Source organism: Mus musculus, chromosome 18 (assembly GCF_000001635.26).
Source record: "Mus musculus strain C57BL/6J chromosome 18, GRCm38.p6 C57BL/6J".
NCBI classification, from domain to species: Eukaryota; Metazoa; Chordata; class Mammalia; order Rodentia; family Muridae; genus Mus; species Mus musculus.
The window spans coordinates 63,973,325-63,994,820 of record NC_000084.6 but is presented as its reverse complement, the minus strand read 5'-3'; the positions used below and the strand labels follow the sequence as shown (position 1 = coordinate 63,994,820).

The following is a 21,496-nucleotide window of genomic DNA, read 5'->3' as shown; positions in this document are numbered from 1 at the left end:
AAGAATGGATTTTGAAGTCCTTGTTTTTATTGAGGTCAATATAAAAATAAGCCACGTCTCTCCAGGTACTATGGAATTTCCCTTGAAGACTCTGTCCATCAGTGAGAGGGGAGAGCACTTTGAATCTAACCTTAGCTTTACCACTTACCTCTCTGTGTGACCTCAGGGTAGTTCCTTAACCTGTCAGTACGGTAGTTTTCCAACCTATAGAATATACTTTAACCTATAGAAGTATTGAGAGGCCTGAATGAAATTACATATATCAAATATGCCAAATGCCTAACTTAGTCTCAAAGCACACCTGAACCCTCAGGGAGCCTCTCTGACTGGTTAGGAAAGACACATGGGAATTGTTTGTTATAGGGCATGAAACAAGCTGTCATGCGAAAGCTGGTTTTAAGGGCTATAAGTACAGTAGTGTGACTTGGTTTGCTTTAGGAAGTTGTGGTATATTTCAGTATTTACTAGGGTGGGATGATCAGGAATAGGGAAGCAAAATGGCACAAACATTCCATGTGGCAGTAGATGCTGGAGTGGCTGCTATCCTGGCAGGAACACTCTTTCATGACTATAGGCTGTTAGGGTTAAAAGTAATGTTTGGATACCAAGGTGCTGAGGAATAGAGTTGAGGTGGTTTATCTCATTGTCTATTTGATGAATTTAGATTCACCTTGGTGATAAAATTCTGGGTGTGCCCGTTAGGACGTTTCTAGAGGTAAGGAGACTCACCCTGAATGTGGTTGGCACCTTGCCTGCACTGTGAGCTCAGACTGAAGCCAAAGGAAATGCAAGGGTGTCATTATTTTCTCTCTGCTTCCTGACTGGGGACACAGTGTAAGAAAACAGAATTTGAGATCATGTTAGATGAAATAAGCCAGACTCAAAAGGACATATGTTGTATATTTCCTCTCATGTGTAGAATCTAGATTTACACTGATACAGAGAGGTCTACGCATAAGGAAGTCTTGGAAGTAGAGATGAGGTTACAAAAGTAGAGAAAGGTCTAAAGGGGGTCAGGCAAGGATAATGGAATCTGTGTAAACAGAAACAGGAGGGGCAAATTGGAAGTATAATGACACATATAAAAATGCCCCATTGAAACCCATTACTTATAGGGCCCGCACTGTGCGGTTGCTCTTCAAGTCACCACTGTCACCTTTACTGTTTAATCTACTGTCCCTCTGCGTATGTGTTGGGAGCAGTCGACTCCTCTTTGTGACTTATCAGTAAGATAACCCAAAGCTTTTCTCAAGATGGGGCTGAGCTTTTGACAACTATGACCTTCATGTTTACCAACAAGGCAGGGTGGGAAATTGACATTTTTATGGGATGGCTGCCTGAAGCCCTCTTTTGGTTGTATGAACAAATGATATCCTTATTGACAGCCCTCCAATCTTGCCCATAGAGGACATGTTTTATTAATCATTGGCAAAGATCTCTGTAGGTCATTCTTACCTTCCAGATCTCTATTACCTGAGGACTTTGTCACTCTTAGTATTATCAGGGAGGGTCCAGTACTATATAATGGCATCTTCTACCCTCGGTACTAGATTACTGGTCTATTATACATCCTACTCCCTGGCAAATAAGATAAAATAAAGAAATTGGTGGATAAAAAGTCTTTCCCTGGGCAAAGTCTTTTCTTGGTAGGGTTTCCAGTTACTGGAGTCTACTCCAGCACTCTCGTCTCTCTGGTCCCTTTCTCCAGCATGGCTATTGTGCAGTTTTATTGTATTTCATTTTTTTCTTGGCTAGGATGCAGCCTCTGTTTTCTCTCACCTGAGCAGCTTGTCATCAGTAGGTGTGCATTGTTAAATAACATATTAATAAACTCTTCCTTGACTTACTTTATAATGTATCTCCTTGGGACCCTCAACATAGTCTTTTCTTCACCTGTTCTTCCAGGCTTCACAGCTCCTTGGAGAGCTAGTCCTTTACCAGTCATCCAGCCCAGCATCTCAGCAGCTGAGTGATAGTGTGATGAAACCGGTTCACTGGTCTGATGGTTGGGAGAGGGGGTAGGGACATTCATTATTATCCTCAACTGCACAGTCTTTTCTATTTCAACCAGGACTCCTTTCTGGGGCAGCAGACCTTGTGAGGTCAAGAATTCCAGCTGCTCTGGAACGCCACTTCTCATTGTGAGTCTTGGGTGTAATGCACATCTTGCCTGTGGCTGCAGAAGAGGTCCTCTGTAATGTCAATGGATGTCTCTGACTCTCCCGTTTAGCTTTTAGTTGGTGACTACAATCACCCTTAGCCCCTTTCATTGTCTCCCTTGGGTGCACTAGAATAGTCATCTAAACTCATCATTCTTTTAGAAAAATTATTTATTTAATGTGTTTGAACATCTATTTGCCTACAGTTGTGTATGTGCACTATGCTATGTCTGGTGCTTGCAGTCATAACAAAAAAAGTGATTTGGATTGCCTGGAAGTGGAGTTACTGCCAGCTGTGAGCCACCATATGGGGGTTGAGAATCAAACCCTGGTCCTTTGCAAGAGTAGCTAGTGCTCTTAACCTCTAAGCCATCAGCATTATCTACATTCATTGTTCTATTTATACTTTCCCTTACATTGCAAATGGCTGCTGTGGTGGTTTATGCAGCATCACCCTCTATCAGTATGGCCAGAGTCATCATCAGTGGGTTTAAATAACCGTACATCACTAGTATGCCACAGGCTGTGTTTGCCCCTTACTTCTTCCTCTTGTGGTCAGTGGTACCAAATTCTGCTCCAGAATGCTTCCTGGTACCAAGTGGCTCTTTGGGATATAGACTGAGAGGAGTGGGAAGGAGGGGAGGACAGGTGGGAAGGAGAGAGTGAGGGAAAGAGGGAGGGAACACTGAATAGATTTGTGGTATGGTGTTCTCTGGATCGAGGCTACAGGGGAGGAATTCAGGTCTGAGCAAAGGGAGACATTTATCTGTAAAGCAGTCAGTTAACCTTCAGTGTAGTTCTAGAGCTGCAAGGGCATATGTTTTTACAGTTCTTCACATCCAAAGTTCTTGGTGAAAAGCAAGAAGGTTGCCATAACATCTGGCAAAGAGGCTGATGAACATGAGTAGAACCTTGGAACTCTATCAGGCATGCTCTGAGTTATCCAAGAGTGAAGATATTAGAGAGGATGCTCACAGCCAAGACAGACAAAAATGTGAGGACACAATAAGCTGGCACTTTCCAAAAGGCAGGGTGATCACTTTTATTTGTGCATGAAAAATATCCACTAAAAATGTTCACTTACACTTAGGGAGCACCTAGTGAGTATTGTTGCTCTTCTATAGGGTAATCTCATAGATTTAACAGTGTAGCATTCATTTACTTGATGCCATATCTGCAAACCAGGCTGCCATTCCAGGCTTTCTCTGGGGATTCTTAGATTATCCAGTGCCTTGGACAATCAGCATTCATTCTCTGAGGTACCAAAACTGAACCTCTCCAGTCCGACTTATCTTCTCAGCAAAGAGTGGCTTTTACTAATGAGAGGAAAGGTAGGTAAACTGAGGCTGGACTTCAATGATCGTTTTGAGAGGGCGACAAGACTCAGCTATGAGCACTAGCCTATACTTAGGATTCCTTTGTCCTTCTGAGCTTGTCTGGAAGGTCTGGCAACATATGGCTCCCTTGCCTTTTGACCTGTAAGGGAAAGAAGAATCCCTATTTGTTTGTCCATTGTTGTATCCACAGAAGGGACCCAGAGCTGCAGACAAGATGGACTGAATTGCCCCCCACCCCATAAAGGTGCAAAGCCTCTCATTTAGAAGGGCCCTAATTAGGGTACCTGAATAAATGATCTGTTTATGACGATATGGGAAACTACAAATCATTTTAGCACTAAAGGGGCACCAATTCTTTTCCTCTGTAAATGGTTGAACCAAATTAGAGTCGCAGTCATAATCACATGAACTGTAAGTTATAGAAATAAGGGAGTTTGAACACCTAGCTATCATCTTGCTATATCCATATTTTTGACTATACAAAATTTAAAGAGATAACACCCTTAAATCCTCAGTTGTGGGCTCAGTTCATTTAAATAACAATTGCAAACACGAGCCCCTCCATAAGCAGTCTATTTTCTTTTCATACCTTAGTTTGTAAACAGCAAAAAGACCTGGAGCATCAGACTTTTGAAATTCTTGTGGCTTCTCTGTTTGACCTTTGGTATTTGTATGTATTGACGATCTCTAAACCCTTGTACAAAAACACCTTGAAGTGTCAAGCTTTAAAAATGAGTCTTTTCTCTTTCTCCTGTGCAGCTTGTATTATCTTGGCCTTGTCAAAATATATTCTCTAGTTAGAGGGTGGAAATATTTCCCTCCTGGCTCTGAAGTATTGATTTTCCCCAGCACTCAGTTCTGTCAGTCAGGCAAAGGGGTGAAAGGTGAAAGTTCACCCAGCATTGCTTGTCTTTACCTTCCTATTAATGTCATGCCCTTTCCACATTTGATCAGTTTATGTGATCAGCAGCCACACAGGGCCGTTACTGCTCTTCTTTTCCTACAAGGACACATTTACGCTATCGCTGTCTAACTCCCAGGGAGGATAATGCTGATACCAGGCCAACTCCAAGCTGCTCTGCATTCTCGTCGGAAAAGCAGCAGAAGGGGTTGGTCGTTAGGTAATGCTCAGTGGGCGACTGGAACGCTTGTTATTCTCCCCTCAGCATTCAAATTCGACTTCAAACTGAAGATGAAATGAGAGGAATTCAATGATCTCCATGTCTCATTCCTGGGCAGATAACCCCGGTCATGAGGGCTGACAAGATACAATTCCGTACAATGTCTATCTGTTGAGCTCCAGTCAGGCTGGAGGTTAAGCAGCATGCATGTGACTCCCCTGCCCAGGCCAGAGGATGCTGCTGAGTTTCTCCATCTGGTCTCAAGCAAGAGCTTTCACCACTGCTCAGCTGTCCTTTGAGAATAAACATAGTTGCCTTTGTTGAAACTTGCTCTCCAGTGAAATGAATAGGTACAAACAGGAGGGCAAGAGGAACACATGGGTTTCCACAGAGAATGTTTACGAGGGACCACAGCACACAGTAAGAACAGGATAAAAACCACCTTTAGTACACTTCAGTTTTATTTAACACAAGTATGTACACAGCAATTTTAAACGCACACAGGATCTACTAGATGGAGTCAGCCAGAATGTCGTAGGAGACGAGACATTTTAACTCATTCACTATATGCAGTTTCAAACATGACACCATTTTCACACAAGTGTCGCATCATGTCACCTTTTGCTTGTAAGTTACCAGTGAAGCCACATATGTCTTTATATTTACAGGGACGGGTCCAAGTGCTGTGTCAACAAAATCAATAAAACACTACAAGGGTACTGGGATGACAATGCAAGGTTCACCTCAGTGTTGAGGGATCCAAGCTGAGGTGAAGCTGGGGACTATGGATGTCAAACAGCCAGAGCGAGCATTATTTTAATGAGAGTGAAATGATACTCTATCCGTTAGTGACTCTTCCAGCATGAGAGTGAAATGACTCTATCGGTTAGTGACTCTTCCAGCATGGAGTTTTATAGTCCTTGTGCTCTTCTGAATATACACACAGGGCACGGAAGGACTGGCCTGGACCTGTGACCAGAGTTTGTGACCTCATTGCTTTGTGCCCATCTCTATGATGTGATACCATCTGTCATTGACCTCCAGTCCCCCATCTCTTTCAAAATGTAGGGAACATTTTGCTTAAAAAAACAAAAACAAAAAACCCCTTAAAGTCTGTGTTTGCTCACCATTTGAACTGGTTTAACTTCTCGCTCTGAAGTTCATACAGTAAACCTGCGCTGAGCAGACGCAGACTCTAGAGGCTGCTGGACATTTCTCCATCTACATCAAATACAGTAGTATGTTCACAAAAGTCTACACTGTACAGTTCTTGGTTTCTTTCTTGGAAGCTACATATATAATCATTATAAGTACGATATACATGCATGTGAAATAAATTCACTTTTGAAAGAACCCCAATGTCAAAACCCAAGAGACAGTATAGAGTTGCCATCAATGAAAAATAACATACATTGCTCGTCAAAAGACACTGAGGGCATTAGCTTCTTCACATGTTCTTTGAAGGACTGTAAACTATGTATTCATTCACGGACCTTGATTCTACTTTTCTACATATTACATACACTTCGACAGTCTACGAGTTTAAGACTAAATGCTCTCACCATTTTAGTTCCTCTGTTAATATTATATATTTTCTCTGAATTCAATAACCCCTTTTCAATTTTTGTATATAATAGACAATCTTGTGTAACTAACCAATCAACCAACACACAAATCAACCCCCACTAATACAGATCAAAATATTTAAGAACAACTCATATAAAACATTGTTATAGAGTTTTTTCTTCTATTACAATTCCACCAATGTAACTTGACACAAGAGGAGAGTGGAGTTAAGTTTGGGTTGAAGTGTGGACACTTTCACTCTAGTGTCCATTCTAACAGACTGATAGTCTTTACATTTTCTGTACACTCTGAACAATGTGTCTACACAGTTAGGAGACTTCTAGGATGCTGACTTAAATGCTTTCCTAGTTGTTCTTTCACTGGTCATAATCTGGAAGGCCAGGTTGAAATGCCCACTGTGACATTGCTGTACACATGAGAACTGTCGGTTGTGAAGAGCCCAAGGGGAGGAGGCCTTTTCTGAGCAGGAGAACCTAGTGACACATGGGTGATGCTCCACTATACAAATATGCTTGCTCCTAAACTTGGTTCTTTGTTGAAAGTCCCCTTAGAAGGTTGGCTATAGTCACTGCATGGTGAGTAGTGATGATCTGTATTTTAAACTATGAAATCTGCTAACACTGAACCAGAAATGAACATTCAAAAAGCTAGTTATCTAGAAAACTTTTCTAGAAGGAAAAATATATATGTAATTTAATATTTTCTCATTAGCCTCAGATCAGAATTAATGTTACCGAGAAGGTCATGGCTAAATCCTCAGAAATGGAACTGAGTAACTGCCTATCAATTGCTAGCAGGAAGAGAAAGCAATGTAAACATGGAACAGGTTTAGTAAACAACAGCGTGTCTGGGAAATCCAAAGGGAAGTCACTTCAGTAACGAGGACTCTGCATGGCGCTAGCATCCAGGTCCAGGCCTGGGAGTGCAGTCACACTGGTTAATGAGTCCCAGGCTTCTGTTGCATTAGGCAACAAGAACATCTCCAGGAGCCACTAGCTGTCCCCTCAGGCAGGGAGAAACTACCTAGTGACAGAATGGTCGCATCCTGTTGAGTGGTATGTGTGTGCCTTTCAATCGACAGGCTGCCCATGTGGAATCTGCCCCCATGAAGCATGCGCAAATGACATAGACCGGCCATGGCCCTGGATGGCATTGAGGGGGCAGGAAGCAAGCAACAGCCCAGTCTGAGGAAGGACAGAGCAACATCGGCCTAGACAATACAGAATTGACTGACAGTCAGGACAGCAGCCAGCAGGGTCAGACCATGAAGCGGTGTTCCTTCCCATCATGGGCCATGAGGATAACATTCCGGTTGGAAGTCCAGATGAGCCGGGCCAACTTAAGGGCGTTGTGGGAGCCAGGGGATGCTGGCTGCACTGGAGGGACCTGGTAGGTCTTGATGCAGCGCAGCTGAGGAGCTGAGTTCAGCATTCCAATGCTTCCCAGGAGTGAGGTGTTCATCTGCAGGGACAGGGGACACACACATCAAAACACAGCCAAGACCCTCCCTTCCTCCTCCTGAGAGTGGCTTATTTCTTCTGCTACTCTCTCCTTCCACATGGCGTTGCATACTCAGCTTTGAGTTCTTTAACTCTAAATGATGCCTCTGAGGAGATTTCAAATGGTTATGACTCCATTGACGTGAACACAGAAGCCTGGAGAAAATTTCCTTTGTGAATACAATGTGACAGTCAAGAGTCCATTGATCCTGAGGAGAGAAGCTAAATTAGGGCTGGGACTAAAACCATTCTATCAGACAGGATTTGGTTTATAATTGATTGAGGAAAGTGAAAGATTGAGGAAAACTATGGATAGAGTGGGAGCTGCCTGGGCCCCACCCTAAGTCCTATTTCCATTACCAACCACCATTAGGCCCATCTGCCTTTTCAAAAGCTCTGGAAAAGTGTGTGTGTGTGTACATGCACATGATTGGAGGTGAGAGGTCCATGTCGGGTGTCATCTGTGATCCCTCTCCAATCTTATATATTGGGGGGAATGTCACACCTCGCTTCCTGAACCTGGGCCTCACAAATTCAGCTCCTCTAGTTCATCCACTTGCCCACCGAGAGCTGGGATTCCAGGTGTGCTACCACATTTGCCCAGCATGTATGTGAGCCCTGGGGATCCACCCACCGAGGCATCTCCTCAGCCCCCAGCTCCTCATCTTCAAGAGAGCAGTGAGGACGCCATCACTCCTGCCTCTGCCATCCTGCTAAGGGCAATATGGTTTTTTGTCTTTTTGAGATTTTTTTTTCTGGGTTTGCTTTAAAAACGTGATTTTTCTTAATCCATTTACAAAATGAAAACTGTGGATCGTGAACAACCATGTATTTAGACGAAGGTGCTAAATATCAAATAATTGTTGTCTTAGTGGTCTGCTTTTGGAACCACTGAGTTTGAAGGTTTCTTGAAGAGCTTGATATTACTTAAACGACTTTGATACGCATTATTTGTGCTACCACAAATCACAGAGAGAGCATCCTGAAACCTGGAAAGAAGCCCTGGAAATAATCTCCTTCCTTCACCCTGCTCTCCACTTCCTAGTCCTCTGGTAACTAAAGCATCTTCATCTACGTGGGCCACATCATGCTAGCTATGTGAGCAAAACCTCCATCGTGTGAGCCTATGATGACCCGGCTGCACCAGCAGCTGCAATTCCAGCGGATCTTCGGACCTTTAAGATGTGTTACTGTGATACCATGCTCTGAATTTGGATCAGGGCAAAATATAAGCCATTCCTTTCTCCAGGCTTCTCGGGAGCAGGACGGTGTCAGAGGGCGTAAATCATGGCATCTCTAGCAGGGTGCGTGTAGGCTCCGCTGACATTTTCACAATTTAAATCATCTTGAGTAATAACCCTTTTAAGATGACTAATGTTACTGATTTTCCTGCATTAATAATAGTGCCGAACACAACACAAGAGGTGAAAAAAATCACTAGTGTACGAGGTCACATTTTAAACCATATGTATGGTCATCATTAACTCCTTCTGCTAGAGTTCAGCTCAAGTCAAGTAGCACCTCACCTGTCACCTTCCCAAGGTCTCTTTCCTCTTTCCCTCTTTTTCCTAAAAAAAAAAAAAACCTCCATAAGTCTTTCTGCTTACTGGGGTTCTGTACTGTTTTAAATGCAGATAAGGATGGGGAAGTCGATTAGGTAGTCTCACATCTATAAAACCTAACAGTATATAATTAGTCCTCTTATAGAACAGATCCAATTGATCCAGGAAATTGTTAGTTAAAATTAACTGGCATCAACAAGTGTGCTATGCTTTAAAGATATATGATTTCTCACTTGATAAATAGCTACAAAGTATTTTAATTCCTTATGGATTTGCTATGAGAATATTTATGAAGCTTGAGTTCTGCTCGTGGCTGAAGATGCAAAGGGCATATAACAGGCTTGGATATGCCTTCATTTTTATTCATTCCTTGAAATATAGCCGTTTCCAAGAAATGGACTAAGGGTTAAAGGAAGAGAGTATCTTGTAGACATGCCATAGACAGGCACACTTTATGAACAAGCCAGTGTTATATCTCAGTTCCCATCATAAGCTGAGGTTTTTTGCTCTGCTCAGTGCCTTGATCAGAAAGCCTTCCATCTTAGACCAGGGAATGCCGAGTTCTCTAACTGCTTGTTAGAGGTGGAGAGATGAAGACCTATGAGCTCAATGGATTTCACTTCTTTTTAATTGCATATTTCCTTTATTTACATTTCAAATGTTATCCCCTTTCCTGGTCCCCCACCCCCACCCCAGAAACCCCCTATCCCATTCCTCCTTCCCCTGCTTCTATGAGGGTGTTCCCCCACCCATCCACCTACTCCCACTTTCCTGCTCTGGCATTTCCCTACACTGGGGCATCAAGCCTTCACAAGACCAAGGGCCTCTCCTCCCACTGATGTCCGACAATGCCATCCTCTGCTACATATGCAGCTGGAGCCATGGGTCCCTCAATGTGTACTCTTTGGTTGGTGGTTTAGTCCCTGGGAGCTATGGGTGATCTGGCTGGTTGATATTGTTGTTCTTCCTATGGGGCTGCAAGCTCCTTCAGCTTCATGGGTCCTTTCTCTAGCTCCTCCATTGGGGACCCTGTGCTCAGTTCAATGGTTGGTTACTAGCATCTACTTGTACTTGTCAAGCTCTGGCCAAATCTCTTAGGAGACAGGATCAGATTCCTGTCAGCAAGCACTTCTTGGCATCCACAATAGTGTCTGGGTTTGGTGACTGTATATGGGATGGATTCCCAGGTGGAGCAGTCTCTGGATGGCCTTTCCTTCAGTCTCTGCTCCACACTTTGTCTCTGTAGTTCCTCCTATGAGTATTTTCCCCCTTCCAAGAAGGACCAAAGCACCCACACTTTGGTCTTTCTTCTTCTTGAGCTTCATGTGGTCTGTGAATTGTATCTTGGGTATTCTGAGCTTCTGGGGCTTATCAGTGAGTGTATACCATGTGTGTTCTTTTGTGATTGGGTTACCTCACTCAGGATGATATTTTCTAGTTTTATCCATTTGTCTAAGAATTTCATGAAGTCGGGGCTGGTGAGATGGCTCAGTGGGTAAGAGCACCCGACTGCTCTTCCGAAGGTCCGAAGTTCAAATCCCAGCAACCACATGGTGGCTCACAACCATCTGTAATGAGATCTGATGCCCTCTTCTGGTGCATCTGAAGACAGCTACAGTGTACTTACATATAATAAATAAATAAATAAATAAATCTTAAAAAAAAAAGAATTTCATGAAGTCATTGTTTTTAATAGCTGAGTAGTACTCCATACCTGAGAACTCAGCTATATCAACCCTCCGCATATACCCAAAAGGTGCTCCAACATATAACAAGGACACATGCTCCACTATGTTCATAGCATCCTTATTTATAATAGCCAGAAGCTGCAAAGAACCTAGATGTCCTTCAACAGAGGAATGGATTTCACTTCTAACCTTTCCCTACAACCCTTCAAAGGAGGCCTGCTCTTAGTTTCCAGGATTAGTTAATTCTCAATGAAACAACGAACCATTCTGCTAGTTGTCGTTATTATTATTATTATTATTATTATTATTATTATTATTGTTATTATTATTATTTTATTGGTTGATGTCTAGCCATAAACTATGATAAACTCAAGGAAACTTAAAACTTTGAGCAAAAGTTACATGGAATTACAAAATTTATCAACATTAAGCATTTTTCCTAATTACAAAAATCATAAATATTATAAAAATTTAAATAAAAGTATAAGAACATAAAAAAAGAAAACCTTCCCAAATCTTACTTTCTTGTGACAACCACTGCCAGCATTTTGGTAGACAGCTTTTGGACCTCACTAACACTCACCCATACACCACACATATACATGAACACTCAAGCACCTGGCATACATATGCAAACTGTAACACAATCATATATATATACACACTCACACACTATGTATTCATGTGCACCATGTGTGGACGTGTCATATGTACTCTCAAGCATGCACCCTGCACTTATATGTTCACTGTATGCAGTGCTACACACACATACCACATGCACATTCAAATAGCCTGCACTTATACATACTGTATGCACACATAACACACACAGAGATCACATTAAGAAGTAGTTTCACCATTTGCTTTTCCATTCAACAACATGTTAAGGCAATCTTCATGCTACGACAACAAATTTACCTCCCTGAGTACCACTCCACTGTATGATGAAGGAAATAAAAAGAAACCAGTATCTATGTAATTAACAAATTTGAAGTACAGTATTTATTTGTTAGGTGGTATTGGTGATTTCTGGAGAGAGTTAAGGATGTTTTCCATTAGCAAACTCTCCTAGCTGTTATATCAAACAGATGCACTGAAGTGAAATATTCAAATTGTAGCAATATGGTGCGTGGCTGCCAGACTATGCTATCTAACAGCTGGTTATATAAATGGACTAAAACCCAACACTGGCTTCTCCCTTTCCTTCAGACATCTGCATCACTACTTATATGAAGACTGTTTTCTGAACAGAGAGACACACAGAGATACAATTAATCAAAACAAGAGAATATTTTAATGCCTTCCCCACAGTAAGTAATGCTGCAAACCTTTTACTGAGTCTCACTTGAGTAATTACCCAACCAATATTCCTCATTAACACTCATTTCTCAGCAAAGATTTTTATAGCTGATAGTTTTAGTAAGGCTTTGTATTAATAAGACTTCATTAACTTTTCCAAATATATTATAGTTCACTTCCTGGAATGATCAGAAGTCTTTTTAGATGGCATTAGACCTGAGCGACATGGGTGTACATCAGCGCAGCAGGAGGAGATTCCCCCACTGCACTGTAGACTCTCGTTAATAAAACAGAACAAACAAAAATGCCACTACCATTCTGAAGAGCTGGGCTATTTTCTTGGACAGCCAGAATGATGTGTTTGCATGCCCTCCATTTAAACTTGGAGCAACACAGGAGGTGATTGCACCTTAAGCTCTGGTGCTATCAGAGGGAGGAAGGTCTTGGAAGTGGCTGAGCTGTCTAGTGCAGATGGCACCAAGCAGCCTTTGGAGCAGGGGGTCTTGTGGAGCCATGTTCATAGGCTCAGACGTTCTGGAGAAAAACCAGACCTGTCAACAAGCCGGCAGAGAGGGACTAGATGGGAAATCAAGACTGCACCATCTTGTGTATGATCTTGGCTTCTAAAATAAGAATGGACACCCATGTGTGGGTAGAGAATCTCGATGGGAGTGGAGAATGTTTTGAGAAAACAATGAATAAATGTATTCAAATAGAACCTTAATAATATAGACGAGGATAAGACAAAAGCTTACCACTCAACAAATTCAACAAAGTGCTGAAAAGCTGTCAAATTGGATTTATCTTTTCTATAACATTGTACTTTCCTAGCTGAACAAAAGGTTGACCAAAAAAAAAAAAAAAAAAAAAAAAAAAAAAAAAAAAAAAGGCTTGGCTTGTCCATTTTTTTAATAGATATTTTCTTTATAAACATTTCAAGTGCTATCCTGAAAGTTCCCTATATCCTCCCCACGCCCTGCTCCCTTACCCACCCACTCCTGCTTCTTGGCCCTGGTATTCCCCTGTACTGGGGCATATAAAGTTTGCAATACCAAGGGGCCTCTCTTCCCAGTGATGGCTGACTAGGCCATCTTCTGCTACATATGCAGCTAGAGATACAAGCTCTGGGGGTACTGGTTAGTTCATATTGTTGTTCCACCTATAGGGTTGCAGACCCCTTCAGCTCCTTGGGTGCTTTCTCTAGCTCTTCCATTGGGGGCCCTGTGTTCCATCTTATAGATGACTGTGAGCATCCACTTCTGTATTTGCCAGGTACTGGCATAGCCTTATATAAGACAGCTATAACAGGGTCCCTTCAGCAAAATCTTGCTGGCATATGCAATAGTGTCTGGGTTTGGTGGCTGATTATGGGATGGATCCCCAGGTGGGGTAGTCTCTGGATAGTCCATCCTTTTGTCTTAGCTCCAAACTTTGTCTCTGTAATTCCTTTCATGGGTGTTTTGTTCCCTATTCTAAGGAGGAATCAAGTATCCACGCGTTGGTCTTCCCTCTTCTTGATTTTCTTGTGTTTTGCAAATTGTATCTTGGGTGTCCTGTTTCTGGGCTAATATCCACTTCTCAGTGAGTGCATATCTAATGACTCCTTTTGTGTTTGGGTTACCTCACTAACGTAGTCCCCTTGAGAACTCTGCAGTGTGGATCAGAAAGTAGCACCCGGACACATAGGTAATGTGCAAACACACATTTAAGACTCCAGAAAAATAGGACCTAAAGAGAAATGTGTATGAAAGTACAGGTGGTGCAACAGTGGCTGCTCTGCTAGATGTGAGTGGGAAGAAAACACAATTGGCCATGCTCTCAGAGGGACCCATGCTCTCAGAGGGACCCATGCTCTGAGCCCATCTGTGGATACTAATGGACTTGTGGGACTCACAGGAGACATGCTGGTCTTGTGGTTGTTCAGAGTGAAGACTGGGGGAGATCTCTGATAGATGGAGTTTAATATGAGTTAATTAAGGTGCTGGAGACACAGTCTAGAAAAAGGGATAATGAGAAAATATCCTGGAAGGCTAAATGAGATTAAAAAGGAGAAAAAGGTTCTGACAGATTTGAAGGTGTCACATTTCAGTAGGGTGTTGTTAATTAAACAGTTTATTGTATTTGCTTTACATTTTATTAGCTATTGATTTTGTTTTTAAACCATCATCAAGTTGTGCTAAAACCTTGTCAAAACTTTAATTCTACTTCTCAGCTTTTAAAGCTATGCAGGGCATTTGCATCCTCCAAAAGATGCAGGTGTCAATAAAATTTTAGAGTAACCCCTGGTGGGGAGGGTGTCTTGTTAATGTTTTTCTAACTGTCAGAACTAAAGAGAGTTTAAAAAAGGAAGAGGAGATGGTAGTAATTAAACATTTAGTATGAAATAGTCTATTATAAAAATGAGTTACTCAAAATTATCATTTAGTTTAAATCAATGTAAATATATATATTCTCACATGTATTCCATGAAGTACCAGATAAAGATATTCAAGTTTTTTTTTAAATGTCTTGGATAGTTTAGACCTTATGCATGTTATGTGAGTACCAGCCTGGTAGGGCACGCCTACAATCCCAGCACTTACGAGATGGAGGTAGGAGGGTACTGAGTTTGAGACCAGCCTGGGTTATCAGGGAGAACATTTTAAACAAAACAAAACAGCCAAAACTAAACAAACAACTTAACACTCAAACCAAAACATAAGGCAAAGACAAAAAGGAGACAAGGGGACGTGCACAAAATAAGATCCAAGGAGCTTGTTAGAAACCTATTCGAAACTCCAGGCTTGAGTGCAGCTTCCCCTGGACTTGTATCTACCTGGGCCTCACAATGTTCTTCCTTCAACGCTCCTGGCTCCACCAGGCGTCCCTTGCTCTGGAAGGCTTGTACCACCGCATTCTCAGACTCTCTGTATTGTAATTGCTTGCATCTTACCTGTGTTTCCCTTAGCATGGAGCCCTGCGACAGAACAGCAGGTGCTCCTCAGCCAGCCTGCAAGTTAGTGCTGAGCACATAATCAACAACTGAACACTCAACATTTGTGTAAGGGTGGAAGGAAGGGCACAGAGGAAGGCTGGTAAACAGGCCCAACACGAAGACTTTCCCACCAAAGCACAGGAAGCAGGACATATTTAAGACTGGCTTACCTGCCAGAAGGAAATGTGGCTGTCGGTGTTCGAGTAGGTGGCAAGGTAACGGCCATCAGGAGCAAAGGACACCGCCGTGATTGGTCCCTTGTGCCCATGGATTGTCTGAAATGAAATTCATGGGCCATCAGTGACATGAATTCATGGGACTCTTACAAGGAATTCTGTGGACATACTCAATTTGAATAGGTGATATCACAGACACTGGACACTGTAAACTGCAACATTCTTTAGTTATAAAAATGAAAAACAGTGAAAAAATTCTTCATTTATGTAATGGCATTAATCTTGGTTCTAGGAGTGGGTCTGTCTTCCAGTTTGAACGCACATGAGTCCAAAGAGCAAGTGCATATTAGTGGACACCAGACTTTTCATTTTTTTACATTAAAGAGTGTAATTTTGCAACCAATGAGAAAGGTGTGGTAGCCTACTCTTGGTTGTAAACTTGATGACTTCTGGAATTAACTAAAAACCAAATGACTGGGTACACTTGTGAGGGTTTTTGTTTTGTTTCTTTAATTAAATCTTTTAAGTGGGAGGACTGGTTTCTAGTCTAGATCTTTGGGGTAGGAAGACACACCTTTAATACGGATCTTTTGATCTGGGAAGATTCACTTGTAACCTGGACCACACCTTCTCCTGGCAGCCTATGAAGAGGACATGGAGAAAGAAGTGTGCTCTCTTTGGCTACATGCTCTAGCTTACAAGCCCATTCCTTCACTGGTATTAGAGCCTATTTTGGGGGTGGGGTGGTGACTTTGTTGTATATTGAAGACCAGCTGACAAATCCAACAGTGTGGACTGAACAGCTACTGGATTCTTGAACCTTCCGTTGGTAGACAGCCATTGTTGAACTAGCTGGATCACAGCCTGTAAGCCACTCTAATAAATCCCCTTCATGTACAGACAGATTCATCCTGTCTGTTCTCTTCCTCTAGTGAACCCTGACTAATTAAAAAACAATCACCAAAAATTACCCAGAAACTGCTTATCTGAAGTAAAAGCCAGGCAAAACTGTATTGTAATCTCCTTGCTCTGAAACAAGGGAAAGGCTAATTTCAAGTCCTTAATAATTACACAATTTCCATGTTTATCCCTAATTTGACACCAATAACACCGAGCTTAACTGTATACAGCTACAATTAGTACGCATATGTACATGTGTGCATTGGAGGTATAAGCACAGATAAATCATGTTAACAGGGACAGTCTTGAACTTGTGCCAATAGCTATCATTGATTTAACCATGAATAATAAAAAAGGAAGGTGTATTTTAGAGCAGGTCTCTGATAAAAGGTCCTTACCAATAAAAAGCACACTCATCTGATATGAGGTTAATATTTATACAAGATACTGCATGCTAAGGATATTAGAATAATAGTTTAAACTAGCCACATTCAACTCTTAAACACCATACCTTCACTATGCTAGCTAATGCCCAGGGCCTTCTCTTTGTCTATAGTGGAGCAGGGAATGAATCTCAGTGGGCACAGACTTGTGATGTCATTTGGGTCATACGTGCTGTAAATTTTTATAAGAAATTGTATAGAATTCATATCTGAAAGTTCAAGTGAGAAAGACCAGGGAGGACAGAAAGACACGAGCCAAGCACATTTCTTAATGGCCTTTGCGGGCTTTTTTTCCTGTCATTTGATTTGATGATCAAGGTACTCAAAGAAAGGCTGTTATTCTGGTAATACAGGGCTGGGCTTCAGGCAGCACGGGGCATGGGAACTGAGTCAGCCTCCTCTGGTTTGCATTTGGTTCACTACTTCCTCGCTGTGGAACCAGGGTCACATTATTTAACCTCGGTGTATCAATATCTATAGTATAGGGACGATGATATGGACAGTGACTGTATGTTTATCAGAGTTCTGTGACAATTAAACGAACTAATACACACATTGTAACCTTTACAATTCTTAGTACATAATAAATTCAGCAAACACTATTGACATTTTTTTCTTGTTTACCTAGGAATAACCACACAAATTTTAACAATCACATAACTTAATTACTTAAGTATAGTGTTCTTAAAATAGTCCCTCCCCTAAAAGTCTAGAATGGTTTATGCCCAAATCTGGATCACTAGGCATCCATCATAGATTAGTTAAAAAGGGACCCCGGACTGCCTTTATTAAAGATGAGTGGGAGCTGTCCATGGTGCTGGCGACATGCATGCTAATAGAGCAGTGGGTCCATGTGCTGAAAACCGACAGAAGGAAGCCAGTGCAACCAAACATCATGAGAGCAATTTAAAAAAAAAAAATTAAATGCCATCCCACAGTTATAACTCTGACCCATAATTGTTCCAGTCTGAAAGAATTACAGGGATGGAAATGGAGAGGATCCTGAGGAAAAGAAGGTCCAGCGACAGGCCCAAAGTAGGATCTAGCTCAAAAGGAGTTCCCAAGGCCTGACACTATTCCTGAGGCTATGGAGACTCAGCATGACTGTACTCCGGAAGACCCATCAAGCAGCTGAAAGAGTCAGATGCAGATATCTGTACCCAACCAATGGAGAGAACAGCTGACCCCTCTTGTTGGGTTAGGGAAGGTTGAAAGAAGCTGAGGAGAAGGATCACCCTGTAGGAGGACCAGCAGTCTCAATTTGGACCCCTGAGATCTCTCAAACACTGAACCACCAAACAGGCAGCATACACCAGCTGATATGAGGCCCCCAACACACATTCAGTAGAGGACTTCTGGGTCTGTGTTCATTCAGAGATGACACACCTAACCCTCAAGAGACTGGAGGCCCCAGGGAGTTTAGAGGTCAGGTGGGGTGGTGAGTAGAGAGGGGGGAGGAGGTATGGGATGTGGAACAGTTGGAGGGTAGACAGGGTGTATGGAATAAAATATGAAATGTTAAAAAAATAAATTAAAAATATTAAATGTTGTCTGGCACTTACTAGACCAGCTTAAAGAACTCAATGGAAAAGCATTTTCATCTTTCAAAATTAGTACCCAGGTCTGAAAAACAACAACAAAAGGCAACATACCTCATTTCCTTGGGGTCAATTCAAATCTCTGTTTGGTTAAGATAAGTGATTGGTGAAACCTTGGCTTATAATAGAGGATCATCGAAGCCAGATTATTAATTATTAATATTATTATTATTTGCTGTGGATTAAACACAGGGCCTTGAACAGGATGCAAGCACTCCTACTAGATAGTCCTAGCCCTGTACTGGAGATGTAGTTTATTTTCCTGCAAACTGTTTAAGAAGGTTTGTGCCTGCATTTCTAACTTACCACATCTCATGTGCACTGAGCTGGGTGTGGCCCACACGTGGTCACTTCAGCTTGGACGCTTGCTTTTCATTAGTGCAGGACTGAGAACAGACCTATGGGCTACATGAGTTCACCCACAGAACACAGGCCTTTCATTGTGAGTACCTGATTCAAAACCATTTGCTCCGTGCACTTGGAACTGATTATTCAACTAAAACCATAACCAGAGTTCAATGTTTCCCAAGAACACGGTGGCCCTTCTCGAAAGCCTCAATGTTCAGCTGAGTAGGGGTAGAGCAAGCACGCCCTGGGCCGTGACTCTCAACATTCACCCAGAAGGCATTACCTGCTTCAGATTAGCATCCTGCCTCAATTAGCCACAAGTGGACTTTAAGCCAGGTACCCACAGGATGTGACATCTAACAGCCAGGTAGCACAATTTCCTGGGAAAGTCAACCCTGCTAAAAACAGGAAACTAGACACCAGGCCCACAAGTGCCCCATTCAGGACACATTTGGCCAGTTCACTTTACATCGCCATGTTCTACAGACCGGTGTCCAGAACATCTACATGAAGTACACCTCCACTCAAGGAGACATGACTTCTCTAACAGATGCTATAAACGTTCTTTCTGGCAATATTTTTTGGGGGAGGGGGTGAGGCAGTCAGGAAAATAGTTTGCTTCTAGACACATTCCTTTTTATGGTGTAATAGTCATTACATAATCCAATGGCATTTCTTTTACTGTCAGGAAGCTCAGAACTAAATTTATGCTCAGCTTGTGTCTAGTAATAAATACTGCATACAGATTCTGCTCATCTTCGGCCTGCTTTCAGCTAAGTGGTTTGAAGTCTAGATATACACCAAGTTTGAATATATATTTCTTTGATGTCTGTTTTGAACTAAGTAGGATTATTCTTTACAGCAGGTGAAAGAGAACACATGCAAGCAGCCCACAAATGCAAGTGTGCATGTGCACTCGTGCGTGCACACACAGGCATACACACGTGTGCACATACACGCATACATGCATACATGCATGTGATGTGATGCTGCTGGGTTCCCCACAGAGATGCCTCCAAAGAGACCCACAGAAGGTCCAGGAGCACAGCTGTGGCTGACACACAGGTCTCTTGTGGATGAGGCAATCTGACGGGAGCAGGGCAATCCACAGTGTGGTACAGCTGCTGAGGTCATCAGCCTCAGCCTGGGAGGTGCTTTGGCTTCCATTATAATGAAATGTTGCCCTTGTCTTTTGTTCAGATTCTCTGGACTTGAGGACTGGTGCAGACATCACCTGAACTGACTTTAAGCCCAATCCCCCACACTGCATTGGACACCCAGGTGTGGAGGATCCCACAGAACTTACAAGTGCCTTGTGAGGCAGCAAACCCAGTCTCAGATGATAGATGCTAAAAGTCATTTTCAAAACAACAGGTATCTGGAGGTAGTCTGGCTGTCTTTTTATGTACAAATGGGCACCAATGTCTTGTCATGTGTGTTTCCCCCACAAAGGTATTGGTGTACTGAAAAGATAGAGAAGAGATGAAGAAAACAGTCTCCTTTGAAGTTCTAGGAGGAATAAGAAATTCTGCAAGTATCCCAGTCAGAAGACAGAATACTACATGGTACAACCCATTGCCTACTGAAAGAAAGCAATCTAAGGGATAAGAGTAATAGTGAGCAGTGCTTATTCATATTATATCTAGCAATAAATATTTTCTACCCATTCCTCTCACCATAGTTCTGTTCTCATCTATGTGGTTGAGACTCAAACAAAACATTTTGCTTCTTTTAGCAAAGTTAGAAAAATTTATGAAAGTGGGTAAAAATTTGTTATCATAAGTATGCAAAAGATTTACAAAGAATTGACCATGTATTTTCAAAAAGTAGATAGATGACCGGTTGGTAGATGATAGATAGATGGATGGATGGATGGACAAACAGACAGACAGACAGATAGGAGCACGGCCTACATGCCACAGCACCAGTCTGAGACTGAGAAAGAAGTATCTACCTTGGGAGGAACATGGCTGAATCTGGAATAATAAGGCAGATGTAATTTGAGGATGCTGGGAGCTCTGTTCCCAGTGGCTACCCATGTCCACAGAAGACCAAGTTATGCCTTCCACAGGGGCACCTTCCCCCAGAATGCACTGCAACAAGCAGAAGACAAGTGCGCATCTCATGTTTCATACGCACAAACATGGGGAATGCCTGAACAAAGTGTCCACTGGTCTATGGAAGCAAGAGATAGACTGGAGATGGCCACAGTACTCAGGAGTGCCCACAGAGCAAGCCCAGCATCCTAGAAAGGCAAGAACTAGCAACATGGGCACTTTCTTGGTACTAATCCCATTTAATTATGACCATGAAGGCCACGGTGGGTCAAGCTCTGGTCACTCTGTGTAGTGTTTTTTGTTTTTTGTTTTACATATTCATACTTATAGTAGACAAATCAGAACAGGACGTGGAAGGAAAGAGCTCAGGATAGGATGTGCATGTCTTTCCAGCATCCCAACACAGGAAGTCACAAATTTCATGGCAGGCTGGCAAGGAGAAACAAAGACATACATAGCAGAGAGGAAACAAAGACAGACAGTCTTCCTTGCTGATCAAGGAAAAAGCTCATTTAAACACAGCCATTTCAGATGAGTTCAAAAGTTAAGATGGAGTAATATCCAAGGAAAAAATATTCCCTGTTCTTTTTTTTTTTTTTTTTTTTTCCCAAACAACCAACTAAGGAAAATTTCAGCAGCTATTTGAGTCATCAAGATAGGCTCGGCAAGCCACTGGGGTAACCTTAAATCCATTAAACAGAGGATCAGTTCACTGTGGCTGCTTACAAGGCTTACACCATAACACCAG

At 42.2% G+C, this 21,496-nt stretch overlaps 1 protein-coding gene across 3 annotated transcripts in view; it reads right to left on the bottom strand.

Moving 5' to 3' along the window:
- Positions 1-5,060: 5,060 nt before the first annotated feature.
- Positions 5,061-21,496, bottom strand: part of Wdr7 (WD repeat domain 7) — a 281,263-nt gene continuing 264,827 nt past the window's right edge. For 2 of the 3 annotated variants that reach the window (NM_001014981.1, NM_001360837.1), the window contains 2 exons: positions 15,397-15,501; positions 5,061-7,665 (listed from right to left, as the gene is read on the bottom strand). In NM_001014981.1, coding sequence (NP_001014981.1) covers positions 7,462-7,665; positions 15,397-15,501 — 309 coding nt within the window. In that variant the 3' untranslated portion in view covers positions 5,061-7,461. Of the gene's footprint in view, positions 7,666-9,229; positions 9,272-15,396; positions 15,502-21,496 lie in introns of all 3 variants that reach the window. The other variant, XM_006525478.4, reaches the window with a different exon arrangement.